The 21454-nt window shown below is 42.5% G+C and overlaps 2 protein-coding genes across 6 annotated transcripts in view; one reads left to right on the top strand and one right to left on the bottom strand.

The window, feature by feature from the left end:
* MAP1B (microtubule associated protein 1B) overlaps positions 1–7858 on the top strand; it is a 93108-nt gene extending 85250 nt beyond the window's left edge. The window contains exons 6-7 of one of the 2 annotated variants that reach the window (NM_001206119.3): positions 2093–2331; positions 3479–7858. In NM_001206119.3, coding sequence (NP_001193048.2) covers positions 2093–2331; positions 3479–3634 — 395 coding nt within the window. In that variant the 3' untranslated portion in view covers positions 3635–7858. The remainder of the gene's footprint in view (positions 1–2092; positions 2332–3478) is intronic. The other variant, XM_005221406.5, reaches the window with a different exon arrangement.
* Positions 7859–18531: 10673 nt separating this feature from the next.
* The window catches only part of MRPS27 (mitochondrial ribosomal protein S27), a 103966-nt gene continuing 101043 nt past the window's right edge, over positions 18532–21454 (bottom strand). For all 4 annotated transcript variants that reach the window (XM_010816684.4, XM_010816685.4, XM_005221407.5 and 1 more), the window contains 1 exon segment: positions 18532–19693. In XM_010816684.4, coding sequence (XP_010814986.1) covers positions 19454–19693 — 240 coding nt within the window. In that variant the 3' untranslated portion in view covers positions 18532–19453.

The raw sequence follows: 21454 nt of genomic DNA, 5'->3' as shown, positions 1-21454 counted from the left end.
CTTCATGTTCTTAGACTTATCAAGTTCTCGGCAGTGATCTGGGTTTTTGATGAATCTGGGTTTCTGATGATCCAGCTTCATTTTGTTGCTTCAAAACAATCACAGGGATTTGAATTCATATATTTTATTTGCTTTACATAGTTACTTGAAGGTTTTAGATCACAGTTCACAAACATGTAAAGCAAAAAATAAGCAACACTTTCTTGATTTATTATGGAAAAATTCAGTATTTAGTACTTTAGGAAGTACTAGTTACAGGTACAAGTTTTTACTTTTAGGCAACGTGAAGCAGCAATTTCAAGACTCATATCAGATTTCCTCTTTTTATTTGCACATAGAAAACAAACTGAATTTGTTCATGCTTAGAATTTGTATAGAGCCACCAGATAATAAATCTTGATCTAAAGGACTTAACAGTGACCATGCACTTAGGAGAAAACATGAAATCAATTCAAACAGATAAAAACCCAACTGAAATTTGCTGCCAAACTCATGAAACTTACACTATAGCCCACACAATTGATTTTATCACTTTTTTTTTTTTTGGTCATTTAAAGATAATTTTGAGGGAAAGTGAGTTAATTTGAATTTACATTGAGGATGCTTTCCCAACAGATTTTTTTAAAAGACAAAACTGCACTATTAATTAATTTTAAAACAAACCTGGGTCAACTTCCAGTGGTTCTATCAGTTTGGGCTTCTATGAGCAATGTTCATTTGGTGTCAACGGGAGTGATTCAAGGTGCAAGTGGAAACTGCAGGCATTTAAAAATATTAGATGATCTGTAACTCACAAACCTCTGCTACAAGTCAGAATTCTTTGGGAGATTTACACATGAATATGTTTAGGACTTTTAGCTTAGGTTCATTATAATGGCTGGTTAATCTATTCATGAAATGATTCAGTTTATCCAAATACCAGTTTGGCTGATTCTTACTACCCCCTGCCCTCCAAAATAAAAATAAACCAGTTCATAGCTGATTTTGACTGTGGGATGGCAGTCTCTATACATCCCATGGAGAAAGGCAAGAGAATTAAATTTAGGGGATCTTGCTAGTATTTTAAGTGGTTTCACAGCAGTGGTCTCAAACCAGATACACATTAGCATTGGCTGGGATGCTTTTAAAAAGTGATGGTACCCTGGTCAGTGAAGCCTTACCATAGCCATTGAAGCCAGGGCATCTGTATTAAGCATGCTAAGTGATTCTAATCATGTGGCCAGGAGGAAGAACCACTGCCTTACAATGCTAGTTCTGTTAATGTTTCAACCTTCTGATTAGAACAAATCAGAAAGCCAATTCTAGAAACAAGGTAGCCAGAAACTGAGATTAATCTGAACCTTCATTTTGCCCAGGCTTTCTGACTTGGGGGGAATTTTGGCTGTGACATACCTACCCCTTATCTCAGTCCGGTATGTTCTGATTGGCTAGAGAAAGCAGAGTCTTTCTGAACCTTCCTGTTGCTAAAGTTTGGTATCTAGTCTTGTCTAAGGAGAGACGTCTACCATTTAGAGGACTGTCCTAAGGAGAGAATACAGTGTTTTCATCAGTTTATGCATGAGGCTGAGGTGCTGAGGGTCTTGGAGATCATATGACATTAAGATCTGACTACTGGCTAGATCAAATGTGAGGGGATAATATTCAGCTGTGGGCCAAACTGCTTTTAAATGAAATCCTAACATGAATTACTAAGATGGCTTAACTATGCTTTACCAAATGCAGATGCTTTCCTTTGTCCTTTAAAATCTATTTCTTAGATCACATTTCAAATTAAAAGACACACTAGCAGCTCTTTTAGGAGTGTTAGCGTCTAGTTCTATCTTTGGGGAAAGCCTTGGCAACTCGTCTTAATTGCTAATGTGTTTAAGGGAAACGCCCCATTCTTCATTTCTCCTGAGATGGTAAACAGTCAAGTGATGCTGTCTCAGACTGCCAGTGTCAAATGCCCTCTGTGAGAGAGGGGAGTGCCAACACCCACTCCCATGTCCCAGAGCGCCTTCTGGGGAATAAGTAGGGAAGGTCTGCTGGACAGATGAGTCTCTTTGCATTTTTGTGACCCTGGCCTTCTCTTTGTTTTTATTTGTTTACAAAGGGCCAGGAACCACCAAGACGTCCAAGCCCTCAGCTGTGCCCCCAGGCCCCCCTGTGTACCTGGACCTATGCTATATTCCCAACCATAGCAATAGTAAGAATGTCGACGTTGAATTTTTCAAGAGAGTGAGATCGTCCTACTACGTGGTGAGTGGGAACGACCCTGCTGCTGAGGAGCCCAGCCGGGCTGTCTTGGATGCCTTGCTGGAAGGGAAAGCCCAGTGGGGCAGCAACATGCAGGTAAGAGTTCCAGGACGGTGTTTGCACAACACGTGGAGCTGTGTCCAGAGGCAGCAGGAAGGGATCGTGTTTAATGAGGCACCACCGTGGATCCCCATGAGGTGCCCACAGGGCCTGCTGCACTTGGACAAAGTGGATTTCACACACACAAGCTGGTCTAAAAGCATTCGCGCCACCAGCCACCATGGACTTGGAGGAAGGCCACTTTACCACCCTAAAGTATAATCTGCAGAGTGGGCCCAAGATTACACACCGTTCATATACCAAGAAAATTAACCAGCGTAACCAAGTGTCATATTTCCATGTGAGATGGATAAAGATTAGCCTTTACTTGTCTTTCCCAAGTAGACAAAAGCTAGAGATATGGCCATTTAGAAAATCAGCTGTCCACATGAGATTCTGCAGGAGCACTGCTGAAAATGGTCCTCAGCAGGACACTCCCAACACCCAAACATCGTAATGAGCCACAAACCACTCATTATTTCAGTTATGGATTTTATCTAAGTTTTACTTACGGTTTTGTATAGTGATCTAGTAAACTGTATTTGCATAACGTTAAATAGAAATCCTGGTTATTTCATTATATGAAATCTAATGCACTCAGTGGCCTCTTACTGAATACTAGGTAGAATTTAAGCTAGTAATCACTTACCCACCCCACTCCTCTGTCCCCAAACACACACACAAAGACATAAATCTTTGCTCTCATGATGAAATGTTAGTTAACATGCAATTAGAAGGTTTTCGGCTGCATTAATAACTAAAGCCCCTTTGTTTTAAATATGCAATATCTTTAATGTAAAACATCAGTTGTGTTAAAGAAAATACAAGAAATTCCACCTTAACTGAAGAACTTCTCATAATGCTAAAGAATTGAAAACTGATATAGATGAACTAACTGGCTAGTCATGACTTGCTTTTGGTTCTAGTCTTCAACTGCCCCAGAAAAACTAATTTTTTAGCAGCTTTATTCTGGTTCCTAGAAAATGTAAGTTGGAAAGTCCTATGGATTTTCTAAGGACAATAGAATATTTTTCTCTTTCCCTTTCTTTTTCTAATGGTCTAATTAATACCTTACTGCTGTTCTATTTTTCCCCACCCCATTTCTGGTTCTGCTCTTCAGCAGCTGTTTTCTCTCTCCCTGCAGGTGACCCTGATCCCGACTCATGACTCAGAAGTGATGAGGGAATGGTACCAGGAGACCCATGAGAAACAGCAGGACCTCAACATCATGGTTTTAGCAAGCAGCAGCACAGTGGTTATGCAAGATGAATCCTTCCCTGCATGCAAGATCGAACTGTAACAACCAAGGTCAGCCGCACCACAGGATTTGAACTTTGTTTCCAGAAATTCTTCGATTTGAAACCACCTTTTCTAAAAAAAAAGTCAATTCATCTAAATAAGTCGCTGAACTGTTACCTGCCAAACACTATACTGTGTCATGGTGATACAAGTCACTAATATTTCTCAGTTTTTGCTGATTGCTAAGGGAAGTAGCAGTCTTCCCACACTAGGGTTCAAGTTACTGCAAAATTACCTACCCCAGTTCATCTCTGCTGAACATTTGGAAACCATGCACTAGCAAACCCAACTGACTTCTGCTAAGGTAGAGGCATTTGTCTTAGAGAGAAAGAGAGAGAGAGAGAGTGCGCGTGCACAAGAGAGGGAACACAGGACAGAGAGAGAGAGAGAGAGAGAATGAGAAGGAAAAAAGAATGCAAGAGAAGGAGATGTAATGGTAAAGAGTGCTGGTGAGATACCAGAGAGAAAGAGAGCGGGGTGGGGCAGGGAGGAGAAAATAACCAACAGTCACGTCTGCATTTTCTGTCTATTCTGTTGTCTGCAAAGTTTGTAACTTGTGTCAGTCTGAGTCATCAAAAAGGGTCTTAATTTCCTAAAACAAGTTGGCTGGAAGAAAACAGAAAAGAACAACACTTGTTATGAGGGCATGTGAGATTTTTCACGCCTTAATTAAGCTCCTTCAGTTTGAAGGCTGCACACTGACATAGTGTAGGGAGTGTAGACTGGACATACAAGTGGTTTGAACCCCATTCAGAACTCTCAGACTCTTCAAACACACAAGTAGATTGATCTAAGGCATGTTCCCAGCATCTGTGCACACAGCTAGTCCACTCTGAGTCAATTAACCTGCATGCGGAGACACCCAAGTCCACCCCAATTAACAAGCAAATACCAAAGCAGTTGGGAGTACATAGGTAGACAATTTGCCTTAGGAAGTGACTTGAATGTACAAAGATACTTGATGCACTTATTTTTTAATGTGAGACAGCAAGTTTATAAAACATCCGTGTAGGATTATAGATACTCCAGTTACAGGAGCATGTGTGTGCATGTGGGAGGGGTACTTGGAGCTTACCTGATTGGTGCAACAGTCTGATGCTGAGCATTGTGTTGAATACCACCTCAGGCCCCTCAGCCAAACAAGTTGAGCCTGTCTTAGCTTCTTTACTACTGCAAGTTCAAGACTAAAATGGCTTCTATGATCAGAACTGGGAAAACAATGAATCTTAATGGTGGAAGAGGTTCTCAGCAAGTGTACAGTATTTAGCTTCCTTTGTCTTACAGTGGCTTTTTTTTTTTTTTTAATTTTCCATTAATTTCAGCATAATTATGGGAACAAGTGTACAGAAGAATTTTTTTTTTTAAGATATGTGGGAACTTTTCATAGATGAACTTTTTAACAGATGTTTTCATTTACAGGAAAATGCACAGAAAATTTTCAAGTGACAGTCCTTTTTTTTTTTTAAGTGTTTTGTAAGACAAAAAAATGAGTAGTGTTTTTTGAAGTTCTGGTGAAAACTGAAGTCTGATATTGCAGTAATATTTATTAAAAGTCCATCCTACCAGGAATAGTAATACCTCCCACCCCTTGAGTCCCATAACAAAAATCTGGGTATGTGCTATTTGAGAGTGGGGGAGAATGGCTAAACTTTTCTAGGCCTTTACAAGTACATCACCCAGTGGTATCCTGCATACTTCTTTCAAGATCTTCAACCATGAGGTAAAAGAACCAAGACAAGTTCAAAGGATCCTAGCAAAAATTTGCTTTGGGATTTTCTTTTCTGGGAAAAAAAAATTCATTGAAAGCAAATGAATTTCCAGCTCCTATGGTTTATTATGTAGAGTTCAGAGATCATGTTCATCATTGTTATCACTGAACTGTGAACCTGGGAAGCCAGTTCATGATTAAAACTGACGTCAAGTTTCAAGTTGCAGATCAGCGCACCCAGTGTTCAGATGTGGCAAACTTTTTGGTGACAGCTGTTCTGGGCTCTGTCGCCTTGTGTCTCCTGCAGACTCTTAAGACCTACGGAGTAGTCAACAATCACCTCGTTTTATTTCCTATGTAGTTATTTATTTCAGAATTAACATTTTAGTTTATTTTTGTCTGATAAGTGTGTGTTTTGCACTGCTAACTACTATGAGGGTTTAAACAATGCTTCTTCTGGGTCCCTTCACTGAGGACCTAATGCAGTCTACTTAATGCTGTGAATTACATTTTTCAAATGTTTAATTTTTTAAAAAAATTAATCTATTTTTTTTAGGCTTCTCTAGAAATGCAGCTTTTATTTATTACCCTGTTTCTTGGAAGTCCTTAAGAACAATGCATTAAGGGTACAAAAAGTGAACACATGATAGGAAACTCATTGACAAAAATGGATTTCAATGAGTATAAACTCATCTACTTCAAAGGTGTTTTAAGAGCCAACCTACGATACTCAAGATAATTCTTAATAACTAGTTGTTAAGTTGGTTCACAGAATTCATTGGAAGAGAAAGAGACTTCCAGCCTTCTTGCCAAATTCAGACCTCTGGTTGATTTTTCTTTGATAGAAGATGGAATTGTTTTCCAATTTCCCACATTAATTTACCATGTACATAATTTTGCTTTAAGAAAAAAACCAAACATTTTAGGAGAATTATAGCCAGTCTTCAAATATAACCATTCTATCCCACTTTTTTTCTTTCTTTCTTTTTTTGCTTTGGAATTTAGTGGAAAAAATACACAAAAGCTGTCACTGATCAGCTGGCTCTTTAAATAGATAAGTACCTTTCTCCATCCATTATTCTCAGTGATGACCACAGAGCCCAAATATCACAGGAAAACCAATATTTACATTATAGGTTGCTCCTGTCCTTCCAGACACCTTTCCTACCTGTGTGACTAACCTAATTTTGCTAGTTCCATAAATACACAATTAGTTTAGAAACAGCCATCACAATGTACCATGTACATTCATGGTGAGAGCTAAAGATTGACACAGACTTCTAGGAGCTTTATTCATACTGATTATGTAATCCAATTGTATAGATTGAATATTTGAGTGGAAGGAATTTACATTCTGTTTAAATGATGGGATTCCATCGAGATATAGCACTCATGATCATGACCTTTTTGGTAGTATTCTTAAAATTCTACAGAGACTAAATGTTAGAGATGATCCTCCATTTTCAATTTTAACTAATTCTATCCCATTTCTCAAAACCCAATCCTTGTGCATGCTTTTCTCAGTCTTGTGGTGGGACTGGATACAATGACTGACCTTCCCCTTCACCCCTCCCCCAACCCTTATATGCCATTTCCCATGGAGTTCAAAAAAAAATTTTTTTTAACCTTACATATCATAGTGAATGGTTTCCCCAGTGTATATGAATGTTTTAAGTGTCTCCAATAGCTTACACAGTTTAGGAGCTTTCCAATACTCATTTAATAAGGTTTAATCATTTGCTAATGGAAATTTTACCACTTCCCATTTTCCTTGTTACCAAATTTCAGCTCTCAGGAGCTGTTCTGCAATTCTGAAATTGCTTTTCTTGCCTCTTTAGTCACCTGTCACAGGAGGTTCTTGCTCAGTAATGATATGGTGAGTTAGATTAATAACTTTTTTTTGCACTTCAGATTTAGAAGAAACGATCCTGTTTCCATTTGAAAGGAACTGTAAAGCTTTTTTATCATTTAACCAACTGAACAACACACCAAAAGCAGCCTAGGGATGAGCACTTCTTTGAAGGCGATTAGGTTATTCACCTGGTATTAAAACTATTTACTATGGAAAAAAAAAAATCTGTGACTTTATTCATTTTAAAAGGCAGCATGAAAAACTGAAAAGGAAGGGAAAAATAAACAGCTTCTCTGTACTCATTTGGCGCTCCCCCCAAAAAAGGAGCCATTGAGATGGGGCCTTAAGACCAGGCTGCCCAGCAGAAGGCCCTACGGCCCTTCCCCCGGGAGGGTGGGGCCTGGGCCCTGCCGAGAAGCACCTCCCACTCCTCTCTCTCGTCCTGAATGGTGTTTGTGTCGGTCCGCAGCTGTGTATGGTATTACGTCTTATAATCCTGCATCACTTCTATCCTATCCAGTCATATCTAATGTAGAAAATTAGTTTCCAGTGAAAGTAATACGTAGTGCTTTTATGATATTTGTGTGCAATATCCCCTCTTCCATTGAGGATATTTGATGTAAAAGAAAAAAGAATCAGTTCCACAATAAAAATACAAAAGTGGGTGTGTGTGCTGTGCTGTCTTTGGTTGTGTATTGCTGTTGGGCGCGTCGGAGAGTTGGGATCTGCTGCCCACAGAGGTGTGCGTTTGTCGGGGGTTCTTTTACGAGGGTGATTATATTCTTTGCAGAGTGGGTTCCCTGGTTTTTGGTAAACTTCTGAGAGGGCCCTGCTACTATTTTTACAACTGCTGTTGCTAAGTCACTTCAGTCGTGTCCAACTCTGACCCCATAGTCAGCAGCCCACCAGGCTCCCCTGTCCCTGGGATTCTCCAGGCAAGAACACTGGAGTGGGTTGCCATTTCCTTCTCCAGTGCGTGAAAGTGAAAAGTGAGTGAAGTCACTCAGTCGTGTCTGACTCTTATCGACCCCATGAACTACAGCCCACCAGGCTCCTCCGTCCATGGGATTTTCCAGGCAAGAGTACTAAAGTGGGGTGCCACTGCCTTCTCCAACAACTGCTGTTATCTTTTATAGCTAAGCCCGAGAGGACCTTGGGGACAGAAACTGGAAGATCAGAGAGAGTTAAAATTATTGCTCACAAAGAAAAAGTAAATAGAGCAGTGTAGCTGAAGGAGGATATTGAGAGGGTTTCCTACTAAATTATAATATAAACCCCCAAACCAAGTTCTTATTCCTAGGTTTGCCATACCTGGCTGTGTGACCTCAGTCACTTAATCCGTCCTGAATTTCTTTCTTTACCTGTAAAAAATGAGAAGATTTGACAAGATGGTCAAACTGGATGATTCCTCGAAGGGCTGACTTTCTGGAGCTCTACAAAGCCATCACACTCTGTCACTGTATCTTCGCTTGTTGTTCAGTTACAGAATAAACCCTGTATAACATAATATGCTGTGAATTAGGTTCACACCTTGGAACTAGAAATTGTTTGGGAAACGTGATGATAAATAATAATAAAAAGGAAGGACTCCCTTTAATCATTCAGTGGTTATTATACCTTTACTCCATACCCAGCGGTGGGAAGAATGTGGGGTTTGTTTAAAGGTGAGCAAAACATAAAGTCCTTCCCTAACTGGTCTCAGTGACAGGGACTCCCCAAATCCAAGGATGAGTGTAGGTGACTGTAGGAAAACCAGCAGATGTGAGGCTAAACTGAGGCCAGGTGCACGTGTATCAGTGTTTTAGACAAAGCAAATTCCAGGCCCAACTGCTCAGAGGAAGGCTCAGGGCATGTTGGGAAGCACAGACTGCCCAGAATGGCAGGATGCAGGATGGGAGGCCCCAACACCTCAACTCCCTCCACAGAAGACATGCCCACAGAGTGACATGCCAATACTTAGTCCTGTCTGTCTTCAGAGATGGTCCTTTGGCCTCAAAAGCCCACTGCAGCCTGTCTGGAGTCATAATGATGTTCATTTGTCACAAATACTCCTTATAATCTTATACTGTGCCTCCAAGTCATGAGGCTGGTAGATGGGTAGAAGTTGCTGTATGCCAGAAGGCATTCTGAAATCCCTCCAGAAGTTAAAAGGTTAAGCATGTGAACGCTCAGGGTGGGAAATCATGACCAAGAGATTTTAATTACATCTGTCAGATTAAGCAAAGATAAGTTTTCTATTCTACTGCCAAACGACTGGGTTCCAGGAAGTCTTTCTGGCCTGAACTTAAGAGTGACCAAGCAACCCAGTTTGCCCAGGACTGCCCTGGTTTATGCACAGGAAGTCCTGAGCTCCAAGAGACCCCTCCCTCCCAGAGAGCCCCCAGTGCTGGCCACCCAACCTGAACCCCTCCATGTGTTTCTATGCCGCCCCTCCGCCCCCACCAGGCCAGCTGGTCCTGTTCTATCGTACCTTGAAGGGAGCTTTTCTTCAGTTGCTGTTCTCCTATTTTGCAGGCAAATTAACAAAGTTCTGTTACAGTACTAAGACTACATTTTCTTTCTCTCTAAAAATGTATTGCTCATTCTAGATGCTTCTCTGTCCTTATAATCAGTCATCTTTCAACACACTCTTGACTCATGAATTCTTGGTCTCTTGAGTAATCCTGGATTCCACCATTTCCTCTTTGAGCTTATACTGTACCTCTTGGCAGTTCACTGGAGCCACACAGGCAGAGTTTTGGTCAGTCAATTCCTTTAATATGAGCTGCTGCTGCTGAATCCCTCAGCCGTGTCTGACTATGTAGCCCTTTGGACTGTAGCCCACCAGGTTTCTCTGTCCATGGGATTTTTCAGGCAAGAATACCGAAGTGGGTTGCCATTTCCTCCTCCAGGGGATCTTCCCCACCCAGGGATCGAACCTCTGTCTCTTATGTCTCCTGCGTTGTAGGTGGGTTCTTTTACCCGCCAACCATGTAAGCAGTTTTGGCTAATTCTCTGGGGGTTACCAGCAATGTTTCACAGATGGTGGCGCATCATCATAAGGCGTGAAAAACAGGCACAGTTCTGTTTCACAGCTTCGAGTATGCCCCACTCAAACCTATCATGCACGCTACTTTTAAATGCAGTCTCATGGATTTCAATGCTTTGTGTCAACTGATGGCTTTTATAATTTCTATCTCTAGTCTGTACTTCTCTGATCTCTAAACTCATACATACAGCTGCTAATTAAACAGCTCCATTCTGATGTCCAGTAGGGTCTTTAAAATATCCCAAATCAAATTTAACATACTCCCAAATAAATTCCCAGTCTCCCCAAACTGCTTCTCCTCCTAGGCTTTACCACCTCAGGAAATGGCACACACTTCGTTCCAGTTGCTCAAGTCAAAAATCTTGACCCGTTAGAAATTCTGTGGGCTCTGCCTTCAAGACACTTCCAATCTAACCCCTTCTCACATTCACTGTTGCTACCCTTGTTCAGGCCAGTCATTTCTCCCCTGGATGACTGGTCTCCTGTTTCCTATTTTTGGCCTCCAAGCTTATGCTTTTCATTGCACCTAGAGTAGAGCAATCCTCTAATAATGCTAGGTTATATCATGCCATCCAGTGCACAAAACCTTCAAATTTTTGTGGTTTTCATCTTGGAGTAAAAGCCAAGGTCCTTACTAGCAGGCAGCAGGCCTTCACCACCCATCCCTTCATTTACCCCTGGTCTCCCTGGCCTCATCTCCCTTGGCTTCCCCACTTCCACAGTCTGCTCCAGCCATACGGGCCTTGCTCTTCCTCATGCACTCTGGGCACGCTTCTCACCAGGGTCTTAGTACTGGTGTCTTTGTCTACTATGCTTTTGCCCAGCAGACTCCAAGATCCTCAACCTCATCTGCATGGGTCTCTTTTCAAATGTCATCTTCTCAAAAAGGCCTTCCCTCACCACTCTACATTAGCCTGCAAGCTCTGCCACTTAACCTGAACTCTCCTTCCCTCTTCCTTGCTTTCTCTGTGTCACCACATGGCATATACACTCATTGTCTATCTCCTTCCATAGACTAGAAACACAAGGGAAGGGATCTTAGTCTGTTTTGTTCCCTTCCATATCCTCAGTGACTACTTTAGCCATTCCCGACACATACTAGATGTTCAATAGATATTTGCTGAATGACTGAATGAAAGAAGACACTTAGTTTCAGCTCAGCGCAGTGATTATATGGGGTGGTTGTATGAAAGGGGTTTGGAATTAGACAAACTTGCATTCAAACACTGTCCTTGCCACTCGTTAATTGTGTGGCCCTAGGCAAGTCATATTAGTCAGTTTCCTCCTTTGCAAAATGAGGGTGATAATCTCTGCCATGCAGGATTATATAAGGATTAGAGAGGATTTAATTAGGTATGAACAGGCATCCACAAAGAGTTATTAAGTACAATTTGTGTAATCGAGATGGGTACAGGACTGCTTGTGACTCGGAGCCTGGAGACACTGACACCCGAGAGTGGTCCAGCAGACTGAGGAGACGAGCATTCTTGCTTACTCCACACACAATCTTAGGCACATTAGCCTCAGCATTTTAAGAATTGAAATGTTGAACTCTGCAGAGATGAAGCATCCTGGAAACCAAAACACAAAGCAAGTTCTCTTACCCCTGGGTATATCAGAGGATATAGTGTCCCTTTTATAAATCCTTTATAAACCTTCCCCTAAGTCCTCGATCTACTTAAAGCCCATAATGGAATTTATTTTCAGATGCTTTTTCTAAGGATAAACCACTTTCTAAACATGTCCAGCTCAGGTCTGGAATTCTCACGTTTATGCATAATAAATACACAACCTAAGAGTTTTATTTTAAACCAAGATCCCAGTAATAAATGCCACAATCTCAGGGGGTATTGTTACCATCCTTAGTCTGGACTTCCTTGTTACCATACAGGTAATAACATCCTCAGGGCAGCCTGCAATGTAAGCGAAAAGGCCAAATCAATGGGGGAAGAAAAGGTTATTATTAAATGAAGAAGCTGTTATTTGGAATAAAAGGTGATTTTCCTAACATCACTTTGCTTGCTGAAAAGCACTTTTCTCCATGTTTTCTAAAGTAAGATTCAAAACATCATTTTCAGTTTGAAATTTCATCTTTGAAGGTTATTAACAACCTCTGAATTAAAAGAAAATCACACCACATTTTATGATTCACTGAAACCAAAGCTTGCTTGAACCCATTTCCAAACTCATCCCCCTCTCAGCCACGCAACTGGCGGCAATGGTGTCAGGTTCTGCTGACTCCGGAGAGGAAGCAGCTTCATGGAACTCAAGGCTCCTAGTTCCAGGTACAGAACCCAGAAAACAAAATCATATAAAGCACAGACAACCTAAGGGCTGGGAGAAAACATTCACACATGATGCAACCAACAAGGAATTAATTTCCAATATACAACAGTTTGTACAGCTCAATAACAAAAATCCAAACAACCCAATAAAAAAATGGGCAGAAGTCCTGAAGAGACATTTCTCCAATACAGATGGCCAATAAGCACATGAAAAGATGTTCAACATCACTAATTAGAGAAATGAAAATAAAAACTATAGTGAGGTATCATCTCACACCACTCAGAATGGCCACCATCAGAATGTCTACAAAATAAATGCTGGAGGGGTTGTGGAGAAAAAGGAACCTTCCTATACTGTTGGTGGGGATGTAAATTGGTGTAGCCACTATGGAGAATAGGGTGGAGGCTCCTTAAAAAACTAAAGTTACCCTATTATCCCAGCAATCCCACTCCTGGACATATAACCAGGAAAAGTCAAATTCAAAAAGATATATGTACCCCAATGTTCACAGCAGTACCTACAACAGCCAAGACATGGAAGCAACCTACATGTCCACTGACAGATGAATGGATAAAGATGGGGTAAGCATACACACCGCAGAATACTGCTCAGCCTTAACAGAGAATGAAATAACGCCATCTACAGCAACACGGATGGACACAGAGATTGTCATGTTAAGTAAGTCAGAGGACGACAAGTACTGCACGGTATCACTTATGTGTGGGATCTTTATGTGGAATCTTAAATATGATACAAGTGAACTTACTAGCAAAACAGAAACAGACGCACAGACATAGCAAACAAACTGATGGTTACCAAAGGGAAAAGAGGTAGGGGGATAAATTAGGAGTTTGGGATTAGCAGATACAAATTACTATGTATAAAATAAACAACAAGGTCCCACTGTATAGTACAGAGAACTATATTCAGTATCTTATAATGAATTAATAATGAAAAATATACATATAAATATAAAACTGAATCACTTTGCTGTACACCCAAAACTACCATGACATTGTAAATTACCATTTATCCTTGCCCATACGGACTTTTGGAGAAGGCAATGGCACCCCACTCCAGTACTCTTGCCTCGAAAATCCCATGGATGGAGGAGCCTGGAAGGCTGCAGTCCGTGGGGTCGTGAAGAGTCGGACACGACTGAGCGACTTCACTTTCACTTTTCACTTTCATGCATTGGAGAAGGAAGTGGCAACCCACTTGTGTTCTTGCCTGGAGAATCCCAGGGACGGGAGGGCCTGGTGGGCGGACGTCTATGGGGTTGCACAGAGTTGGACACGACTGAAGTGACTTAGCAGTAGCATACGGACTTTTATCTGAAGGGATAATGGCCCCACCCTCTGACACTGCATATTTTATAATCATATACAGTTAGACAAGAGACAAATAATGATTTTTCTAGCCTAAGAAACATCATTTGTAAATGAACCATTTACACAAACATTATTCTTGGGTCTCATCAATGTTACTGCAAAAATTCCTGTGGATGCCCAGGTTGCATACCTTACGGCAGGGTTTGTAAACTGGACATTACTGACATTGTGGACTGGACAGTTCTTGTTATGGTGGCTGCCCTGTGCGCTGTAAGAAGTTTAGCAGTATAGTGTTCCTAGAGTCAGTAATATGCTACCAATATTTCATTCAGAGTGAAAGAATAACTTTGATAAACTAGTTTGATTATTTGTAAAATTGACAAGATACACCCATTTGAATGCAGAGTTCCAAAGAATAGTAAGGAGAGATAAGAAAGCCCTCCTCAGTGATCAATGCAAAGAAATAGAGGAAAACATCAGAATGGGAAAGACTAGAGATCTCTTCAAGAAAATTAGAGATATTAAGGGAACATTTCATACAAAGATGGGCACAATACAGGACAGAAATGATATGGACCTAACAGAAGCAGAAGATATTAAGAGGTGGCAACAATACACAGAAGAACTACACAAAAAAGATCTTAATGACCCAGATAATCACGATGATGTGATCACTCACCTAGAGCCAGACATCCTGGAATGCGAAGCCAAGTGGGCCTTACGAAGCATCACTATGAACAAAGCTAGTGGAGGTGATGGAATTCCAGTTGAGCTATTTCAAATCCTAAAAGATGATGCTGTGAAAGTGTTGCACTCAATGTCCCCAGCAAATCTGGAAAACTCAGCAGTAGCCACTGCTGAGTTTCCAGGACTGGAAAAGGTCAGTTTTCATTCCAATCCCAAAGAAAGGCAATGCCAAAGAATCTTCAAACTACCGCACAATCATACTCACCTCACACACTAGCAAAGTAATGCTCAAAATTCTCCAAGCCAGGCTTCAACAATACATGAACTGACAACTTCAGATGTTCAAGCTGGTTTTAGAAAAGGCAGAGGGACCAGAGATCAAACTGCCAACATCCACTGGATCATTGGAAAAGAGAGTTCCAGAAAAACATCTACTTCTGCTTTACTGATTACGCCAAAGCCTTTGACTGTGTGGATCACAACAAACTGTGGAAAGTTCAAGAGATGGGAATACCAGACCACCTTACCTGCATCCTGAGAAATCTGTATGCAGGTCAAGAAGCAACAGTTAGGCATGCACATGGAACAACAGAGTGGTTCCAAATTGGGAAAGAAGTATGTCAAAGCCTTGCTTATTTAACATATGCAGAGTACATCATGCAACATGCTGGGATGGATGAAGCAAAAGCTGGAATCAAGATTGCTGGGAGAAATATCAATAACCTCAGATATGCAGATGACACCACCCTTAAGGCAGAAAGCCAAGAAGAACTAAAGAGCCTCTTGATAAAAGTGAAAGAAGAGAGTGAAAAATTTGGCTTAAAACTCAACATTCAGAAAAAACTAAGATCATGGCATCCAGTCCCATCACTTCATGGAAAACAGATGGGGAAACAATGGAAACAGTGACAGACTTAATTTTTTCGGGCTCCAAAATCACTGCAGATGGTTAGTGCAGCCATGAAAATAAAAGATGTTTGCTTCTTGGAAGAAAAGCTATGACCAACCTACATAGCATATTAAAAAGCAGAGACATTACTTTTCCAAGAAAGGTCTAGTCGAGGCTATGGTTCTTCCAGTAGTCATGTATGGATGTGAGAGTTGGACTATAAAGAAAGCTGAGCTCAGAAGAATTGATGCTTTTGAACTGTGGTGTTGGAAGACTCTTTAAAAGAGTCCCTTGGACCTCAAGGAGATCCAACCAATCCATTCTAAAGGAAATCAGTCCTGAATATTCATTGGAATGACTGATGCCAAAGCTGAAACTCTAAGACTTTGGCCACCTGATGTGAAGAACTGACTCACTAGAAAAGACCCTGATGCTGGGAAAGATTGAAGGTGGCAGAAGGGGACGACAGAGGATGAGATGGTTGGATGGCATCACCGACTTGATGGACATACATTTGAGCAAGCTCCAGGAGTTGGTGATGGACAGGGAAGCCTGGTGTACTGTAGTCCATGAGGTGGCAAAAAGTCGGACGACTGTGCGACTGAACTGAAAATCGACAACTTTCCTATATGCATATCTGATATCCACAGCCAGCCAGGAGTGATGAAGACAAAATGCAGTTTGGAGTCAAGGCAACACATCCCCAAGGAGAGGAGACGAAGGTATCTGTACCTCATTATTGTTTCTTCTTACTCAAACAATCTGCCTTTCTCTTGTATTTTTTCTTATTTTTGCTTGTGGGGATGGTAGGGAGGTGCAGGGTAGTTGTGGGCTGTTCATTTCAGTCCAGTTTAAACTAACTTCTGTTGAACATCTATTTTACATGACTCCACAGGGCAGATGAGGACCATATCTGCCCCAGGACAGCATGAGCCAGACCTATGTGACTCATCAAAGCACAAGGCAGATGATGGTGATTTCCCTTCATTAGAGCTTTCCCAACTCTGGGCTTGAAGTGCTCTTCCTGTGAACACCCACAGCACTCTGTGTTTCTAATGATACTTACTAGTCTATCAAGGGCAGGGCTTTTTCAACCTCTCCCTTATTATGTCAAGCAGAAGATCCAAGATACATCAAAAGGCACTTTTGCTCAGTAAACTAACCACCATCATCCATCAAGCATGATAGGGCCTCTGTGCTGGCCTCCTCTGTTAGAATATAAGTTATCTGAGGGTAGAGTCCAATGCTGACTCATCTGTGAAGACTCCATGGCTCTCACTTATGATGCCCAGCACACAGCATGTGCCACAAACACTTGTGTGGGAAAGCCATGTCAGAACAGAGACAGACTGCCCGCTATAGTCACCAAGCCTCTATAGGGAAGGTCAGGGGTGCTAAACAGAGCCGACGGCAGAGGATCACTGCAGCTAAGATGCAGCAGAATGAAAGCCAAATCCTCAGGGTCTGATGAGCCTGCAATGAACCAGGAAGTGGAGATACCCTTTTAAGAAGTCTGAAGACAAAAGGAAGGAGAATGACAGGGTGGTAGCTTTGACTGATGGCAGGATAATGGCTTTTTAGTTTTTGGAAGGGAAGGAAATCCTGGATAAGACTGTAGACTTGCGGAAATAAGGGAGCTGTGAGGTTGTACTGTGTGACCTATGTCTTCTTGATAAAGTAGGAGGCAAGAACATCTGCTCACAGTTCTGGTGGGGCAAGGGTCTGGGGTTTAAGCAGACCCAGTTGAAAAGCTATTGAGGTAAAAATGAGAGTTAGTAAGAGAAATGAAAAGACTACTGAGCTGAGAGGACATCTGTAAACCTGTAGAGAAACCAGTCAGGTTGATTTCACAACTTTGTATACCAAACTCAGTAGGTCAGAAGCAGACAGAAAACAAACAGTGTGTGTCAGTCTCCTGTGGCTGTTGTAACAAAAGACTAAAGACTGAGTGACTTAACAGAACAGTACTGGGGGCTTGAAGTCCAACAGCAACGTGACGCTAGGGCCCCGCTCTGACAGCTCCGGAACACGAGCCTTCCTCGCCGCTTCCGGCTTCTGGCGTTGGCCTGTCATCCTCGGCTTGTGGGTGCACCACTCCTTTCATGTCGCCATCCTCTCCCTGGGAGTCTTTACCCGGCCTTCCTTCTATCTTTTGTCCAAAATTCTTTTTATAATTTTAACTTGAATATCTTTGTAAAGACCCTATTTCTAATTAAGGTTAGTTTCTAAGGCACTCGGGTCAGGGTTTCAACATATTTTTCAATAGTGGTGGTGGGGGGGGGGCGCACAATTCAACCCCGTAACATGTGGCTCCAAGGACAGAGATCTGTGCATGGCAAATGGGCCTGGATAAAGGGAAAGAGAAGAAATTATAGAGATGCATCAGTGGGATGGCCAACCCAGGGGACCCAGACTGGAGGGAGGGCAAGCAAGGTGTGAATTTTGGAGATCCAGGTGGTGATCAGTGACAGCGTAAAGGGTTTGCAGGTAGGAAGTAAGTACAAGGAAGAGCTGGTTCAGCAGGAGTCACGTGATCAAAGGGAGATGGGACTTCCAGCTCTAAGATCTTGGATCAGTGACAGGAGGCTGGCGGGCTGGCTCTGACTACGGGGACATGGTTTCTTGTAGATTGGAAGTAAAGTGCAACAGGGACAGGGATAGATAAGAAGGAAAATGGAGGCAAACCTACGAGCTGAAGTTATCAACCAGATGCTTCATGCCTCTTGATGAAGTAACGGAGTGGCTGAAAAAGTCCCCCGGTAAACTGGAATGTCAGCACTGACTTTAGGTCATGATCCTCTACCTGAGCAAGTCTCAGGCCCTGTGTCGGATGCTGACTGCAGGTATGTATGGAGGGAACACGAGCGAGCTTGACCCCATATTAGTTAGTTTGTAAGTGAGTAGTTTTCTCATTCAAAAATGGGCTTCCCTCACAGGCCTGCTGGAGTTGGTGCTCAGGGCCTCCTTGACGGATGTTTGTTGTGGTGGTGGTGGTTTTTATTACCATAAATGCCAAGTCTGATAGAGGAAGATTGAAAATATGTTGCTCAAAATCATAGTAGCTCAAAATCCCCTACCTCTCCCTTCCCTTACTGTGAAGACAAAGAATACACCACATGATCCTAGAACATTTATTTCCACAGGTTCTTGATAAAAGAGCACAATCCTGTATAAAAGTATACAGTACACACGAGGGCAAAATTACATAGCAAGCCACGGCTGCACTGACACCTTCCATAGGGAAACCCCAGGGAGGAACTTTCCACCTCCTGACAGTTTTATCATCATTCGCATTTCCAACACACTGCAAGCCCCATCCCACCTCTCACTTTCTCCAGCCTCTAACTGAAATGTGTATTCATAAGCTGTGTATGTGTGTACAGAAGACTCACTCTACCTACTGGATGGGAAGCTGAGACAACAAGCTGTATGTCACCCCAGCATGGAGGGGAGCCAAGCTAGGGAGGCTGCGGAGCCAGGCCTAGCTCTATCCTCCAGAGTTTTTACATGCCACTGGGGTCTCTGAAATTCGAAAGCCAGAAGGTCTTGTGCCTGCTCCTGTACTGAACTTCTCCCAGTTCAGGTCTGGGAAGGGCAAGCTCAGGAGGAGAGCCTGCACTTAAGGAGACCAGGGAGGGAGATCTCAGCGCACACAGGCGGAGTCAGTGGGGGACAGAGAAACCTTCAAAAGCTTGTGCTTGAGACTGGGTTCTTCAGTCACGTCTTCTCCCACTACCATTGCTAAGTACCAGGGACTTTCAAGGCTCAAAATTGACCTGTCTCCCAGGAACTCCACGACAAGCCTCAAGAGCCCTTAGATAGGGTACCTAGCTGTGGCTTCGGTCTGACCACTTGCCACTTTGGCGGTTCCACAGCCTTCCTGGCGTCTGGGTGGGTGATTATGTGGCTTGATGTGTGAACAACGTGGCTTCGGTACCAGGGGGGTGTGCTTTAAGAACAGGAGAAAGTGGACAGAGGACACTGAGGCTGCTGTCACTGCGAATCCTGAGGCGGTCTGGGGAGGTCCTGTGGGGTCTGGTTAGGCAGCTGCCTTTGCTGCCCTTCGAGCCTCGTGCTTGAGCCTGGCCTTCTCTCTCATCTCCTTTTCTCTCTCAATCAGATTTACCAGCTCCAGATGCCACTCCTGCAGCTTCTGTTCATAGGTGGCGATATCCTCTGCTTCACAGGTGGGGAGCTGTTCCTTCACAAGCTGGGTGGTCAGGGTCAGAAGGCTTTCGGATTCAACTTTGCCCAGAGCCTGCAGCTTAGAATGTAAGGCCTGTTGGAACAAAGGGCAAAAACAAAACAAAAACAAGGAGATGTGGAAGGGGGAGGAAGAAGAAAAATAGAGAGAGGAAGAGAGAAGAGATTAAGTCATTGCAAAATCTGCACATATTCTGCTCACAGGACAAGGTACTTTACTGGAAGCCTGTCACGCTGCCTCTCATCCAGGCACCGATAGCTTCTGCTCTTTGCTTTCAGCGCAGCAATTCTGCTAAGATGCCCCACATGTGATTTCTTCCCCTTCACTCACACACAGTAAATGGAACTCCATATGCTGTGATTCTCTGTATAATTTGTTTCAAACCACAAAGACTGCAAAAGTATAAGAACCTCCATTTCCTTTCTCACCAAGTAGCAAACCCCATGAAAAAGGACCCTAAGATGCAAACAAAATGGTAGAAGCAGCTGATAAAATGGAGTGAACCCATCCATAGCTTTTCCTTTAGAAGAACTGGGATAAATGTTTGCCTAAACAGTTTTCCTTTCAAAAGACGGAAGTCATGTCAAGGCTTTCTTACTAATGGCATACTAAACAGCTCCCGTGAGTGCTTTCACTATTATAAGCCTCCCCGTGCTGTGCTTCATGAAAGGTCAGCCTTGACATTCTGACTGCTTATGGCTCCATCTGAAATGGCAGCTCGATTTGGTCGCTATTGTAATATTTCTGGAGGGGTAAAGTACTAAAACCACTAATCTACTTAAGTGCCTCAAGATGTAGATCAGAGACCCACTTATGGCCCCAGATTTAGCATATACCACATATCCCATGTTCCACAAAATAAATGCAATTTACTGGCATATGTGATGAGGCCTGCTCTAACAGCAGGGGCTGAAAGGTAGGAAGGGTCCATGGGCTTCAAGCAGCAGCCAAAGGCCTCATGTGATGGTTCAGTCATATAAAAATAAACCCCAGATTACCTGGGACTAATAAAAATCAGGCACCAGGAAGAAAAGAAAGTGTCTAACACACAGCAAGCAGTCAAGAAATACTGGCCTCTTTTCTTTTTGTGAATTAAAAAAAAAAAGGATTGTGAAAGAGCAAGGGCTAAGAATTTAATGCAGACACAGATCTCTATTTTCTGAAATTAAAGATATAAGAAACAAGGAAAAGGCTGTAAGTTTTAGGAGTGGGCAATATGAATATGGTGAATGATAACCTATGGGGCTATGCAGAGTTTTTTGCTTTTTAGCTTTTCTAAACCTGCAAAGTTAAGAGGAAACAACAAGTATGTAAATTCTTAACATAGCCGCTAATTCTCTGTGTACCCTGAAAACATTGATTAACCTTCCTTTTTCAGTTTGGAGGGGAGTTGAGCAATGACCTTAGAGAAGACTGGGAAAAACAGCCAAAAGTACCAGAATCCTTCTTAGAACATGCGGAAATAGATTTCCCAAAGCTGGCTCCATTCCTGCAAAGATTTAAATGTGGCAGCCTGGCAAAGTGTATATCCCTCTGGACCAAAAGGACACCACCTTGGGTCAGCGGGGAGGGAGGGAGGTTTTCTGCTTCACATGATGAATTCTCCTTCAGGCAGCACAGTTTTTTTGCTTTGCTCTAGACAGATGAGAAACACAGCAAGGAAGAGGCCAGGGGTTTAAACTCTGAACATGGCTCTTCCTCCCTGACTCTAACCACAGAGCATTTTGAGACACACAGTTGAAGGCTACTAACGGCAGCCTAAGTGCCAGAGCTCCTGAAAAACGGCAGTGGGAACCTGCTGATGCTGTCCATGGAGCCCAGAGGGCATTTCCAGGG

Source organism: Bos taurus, chromosome 20 (assembly GCF_002263795.3).
Source record: "Bos taurus isolate L1 Dominette 01449 registration number 42190680 breed Hereford chromosome 20, ARS-UCD2.0, whole genome shotgun sequence".
In the NCBI taxonomy this organism is placed as follows: Eukaryota; Metazoa; Chordata; class Mammalia; order Artiodactyla; family Bovidae; genus Bos; species Bos taurus.
Note: the sequence above shows the minus strand (reverse complement) of the source record. Positions and strands in the feature narration are given on the sequence as shown.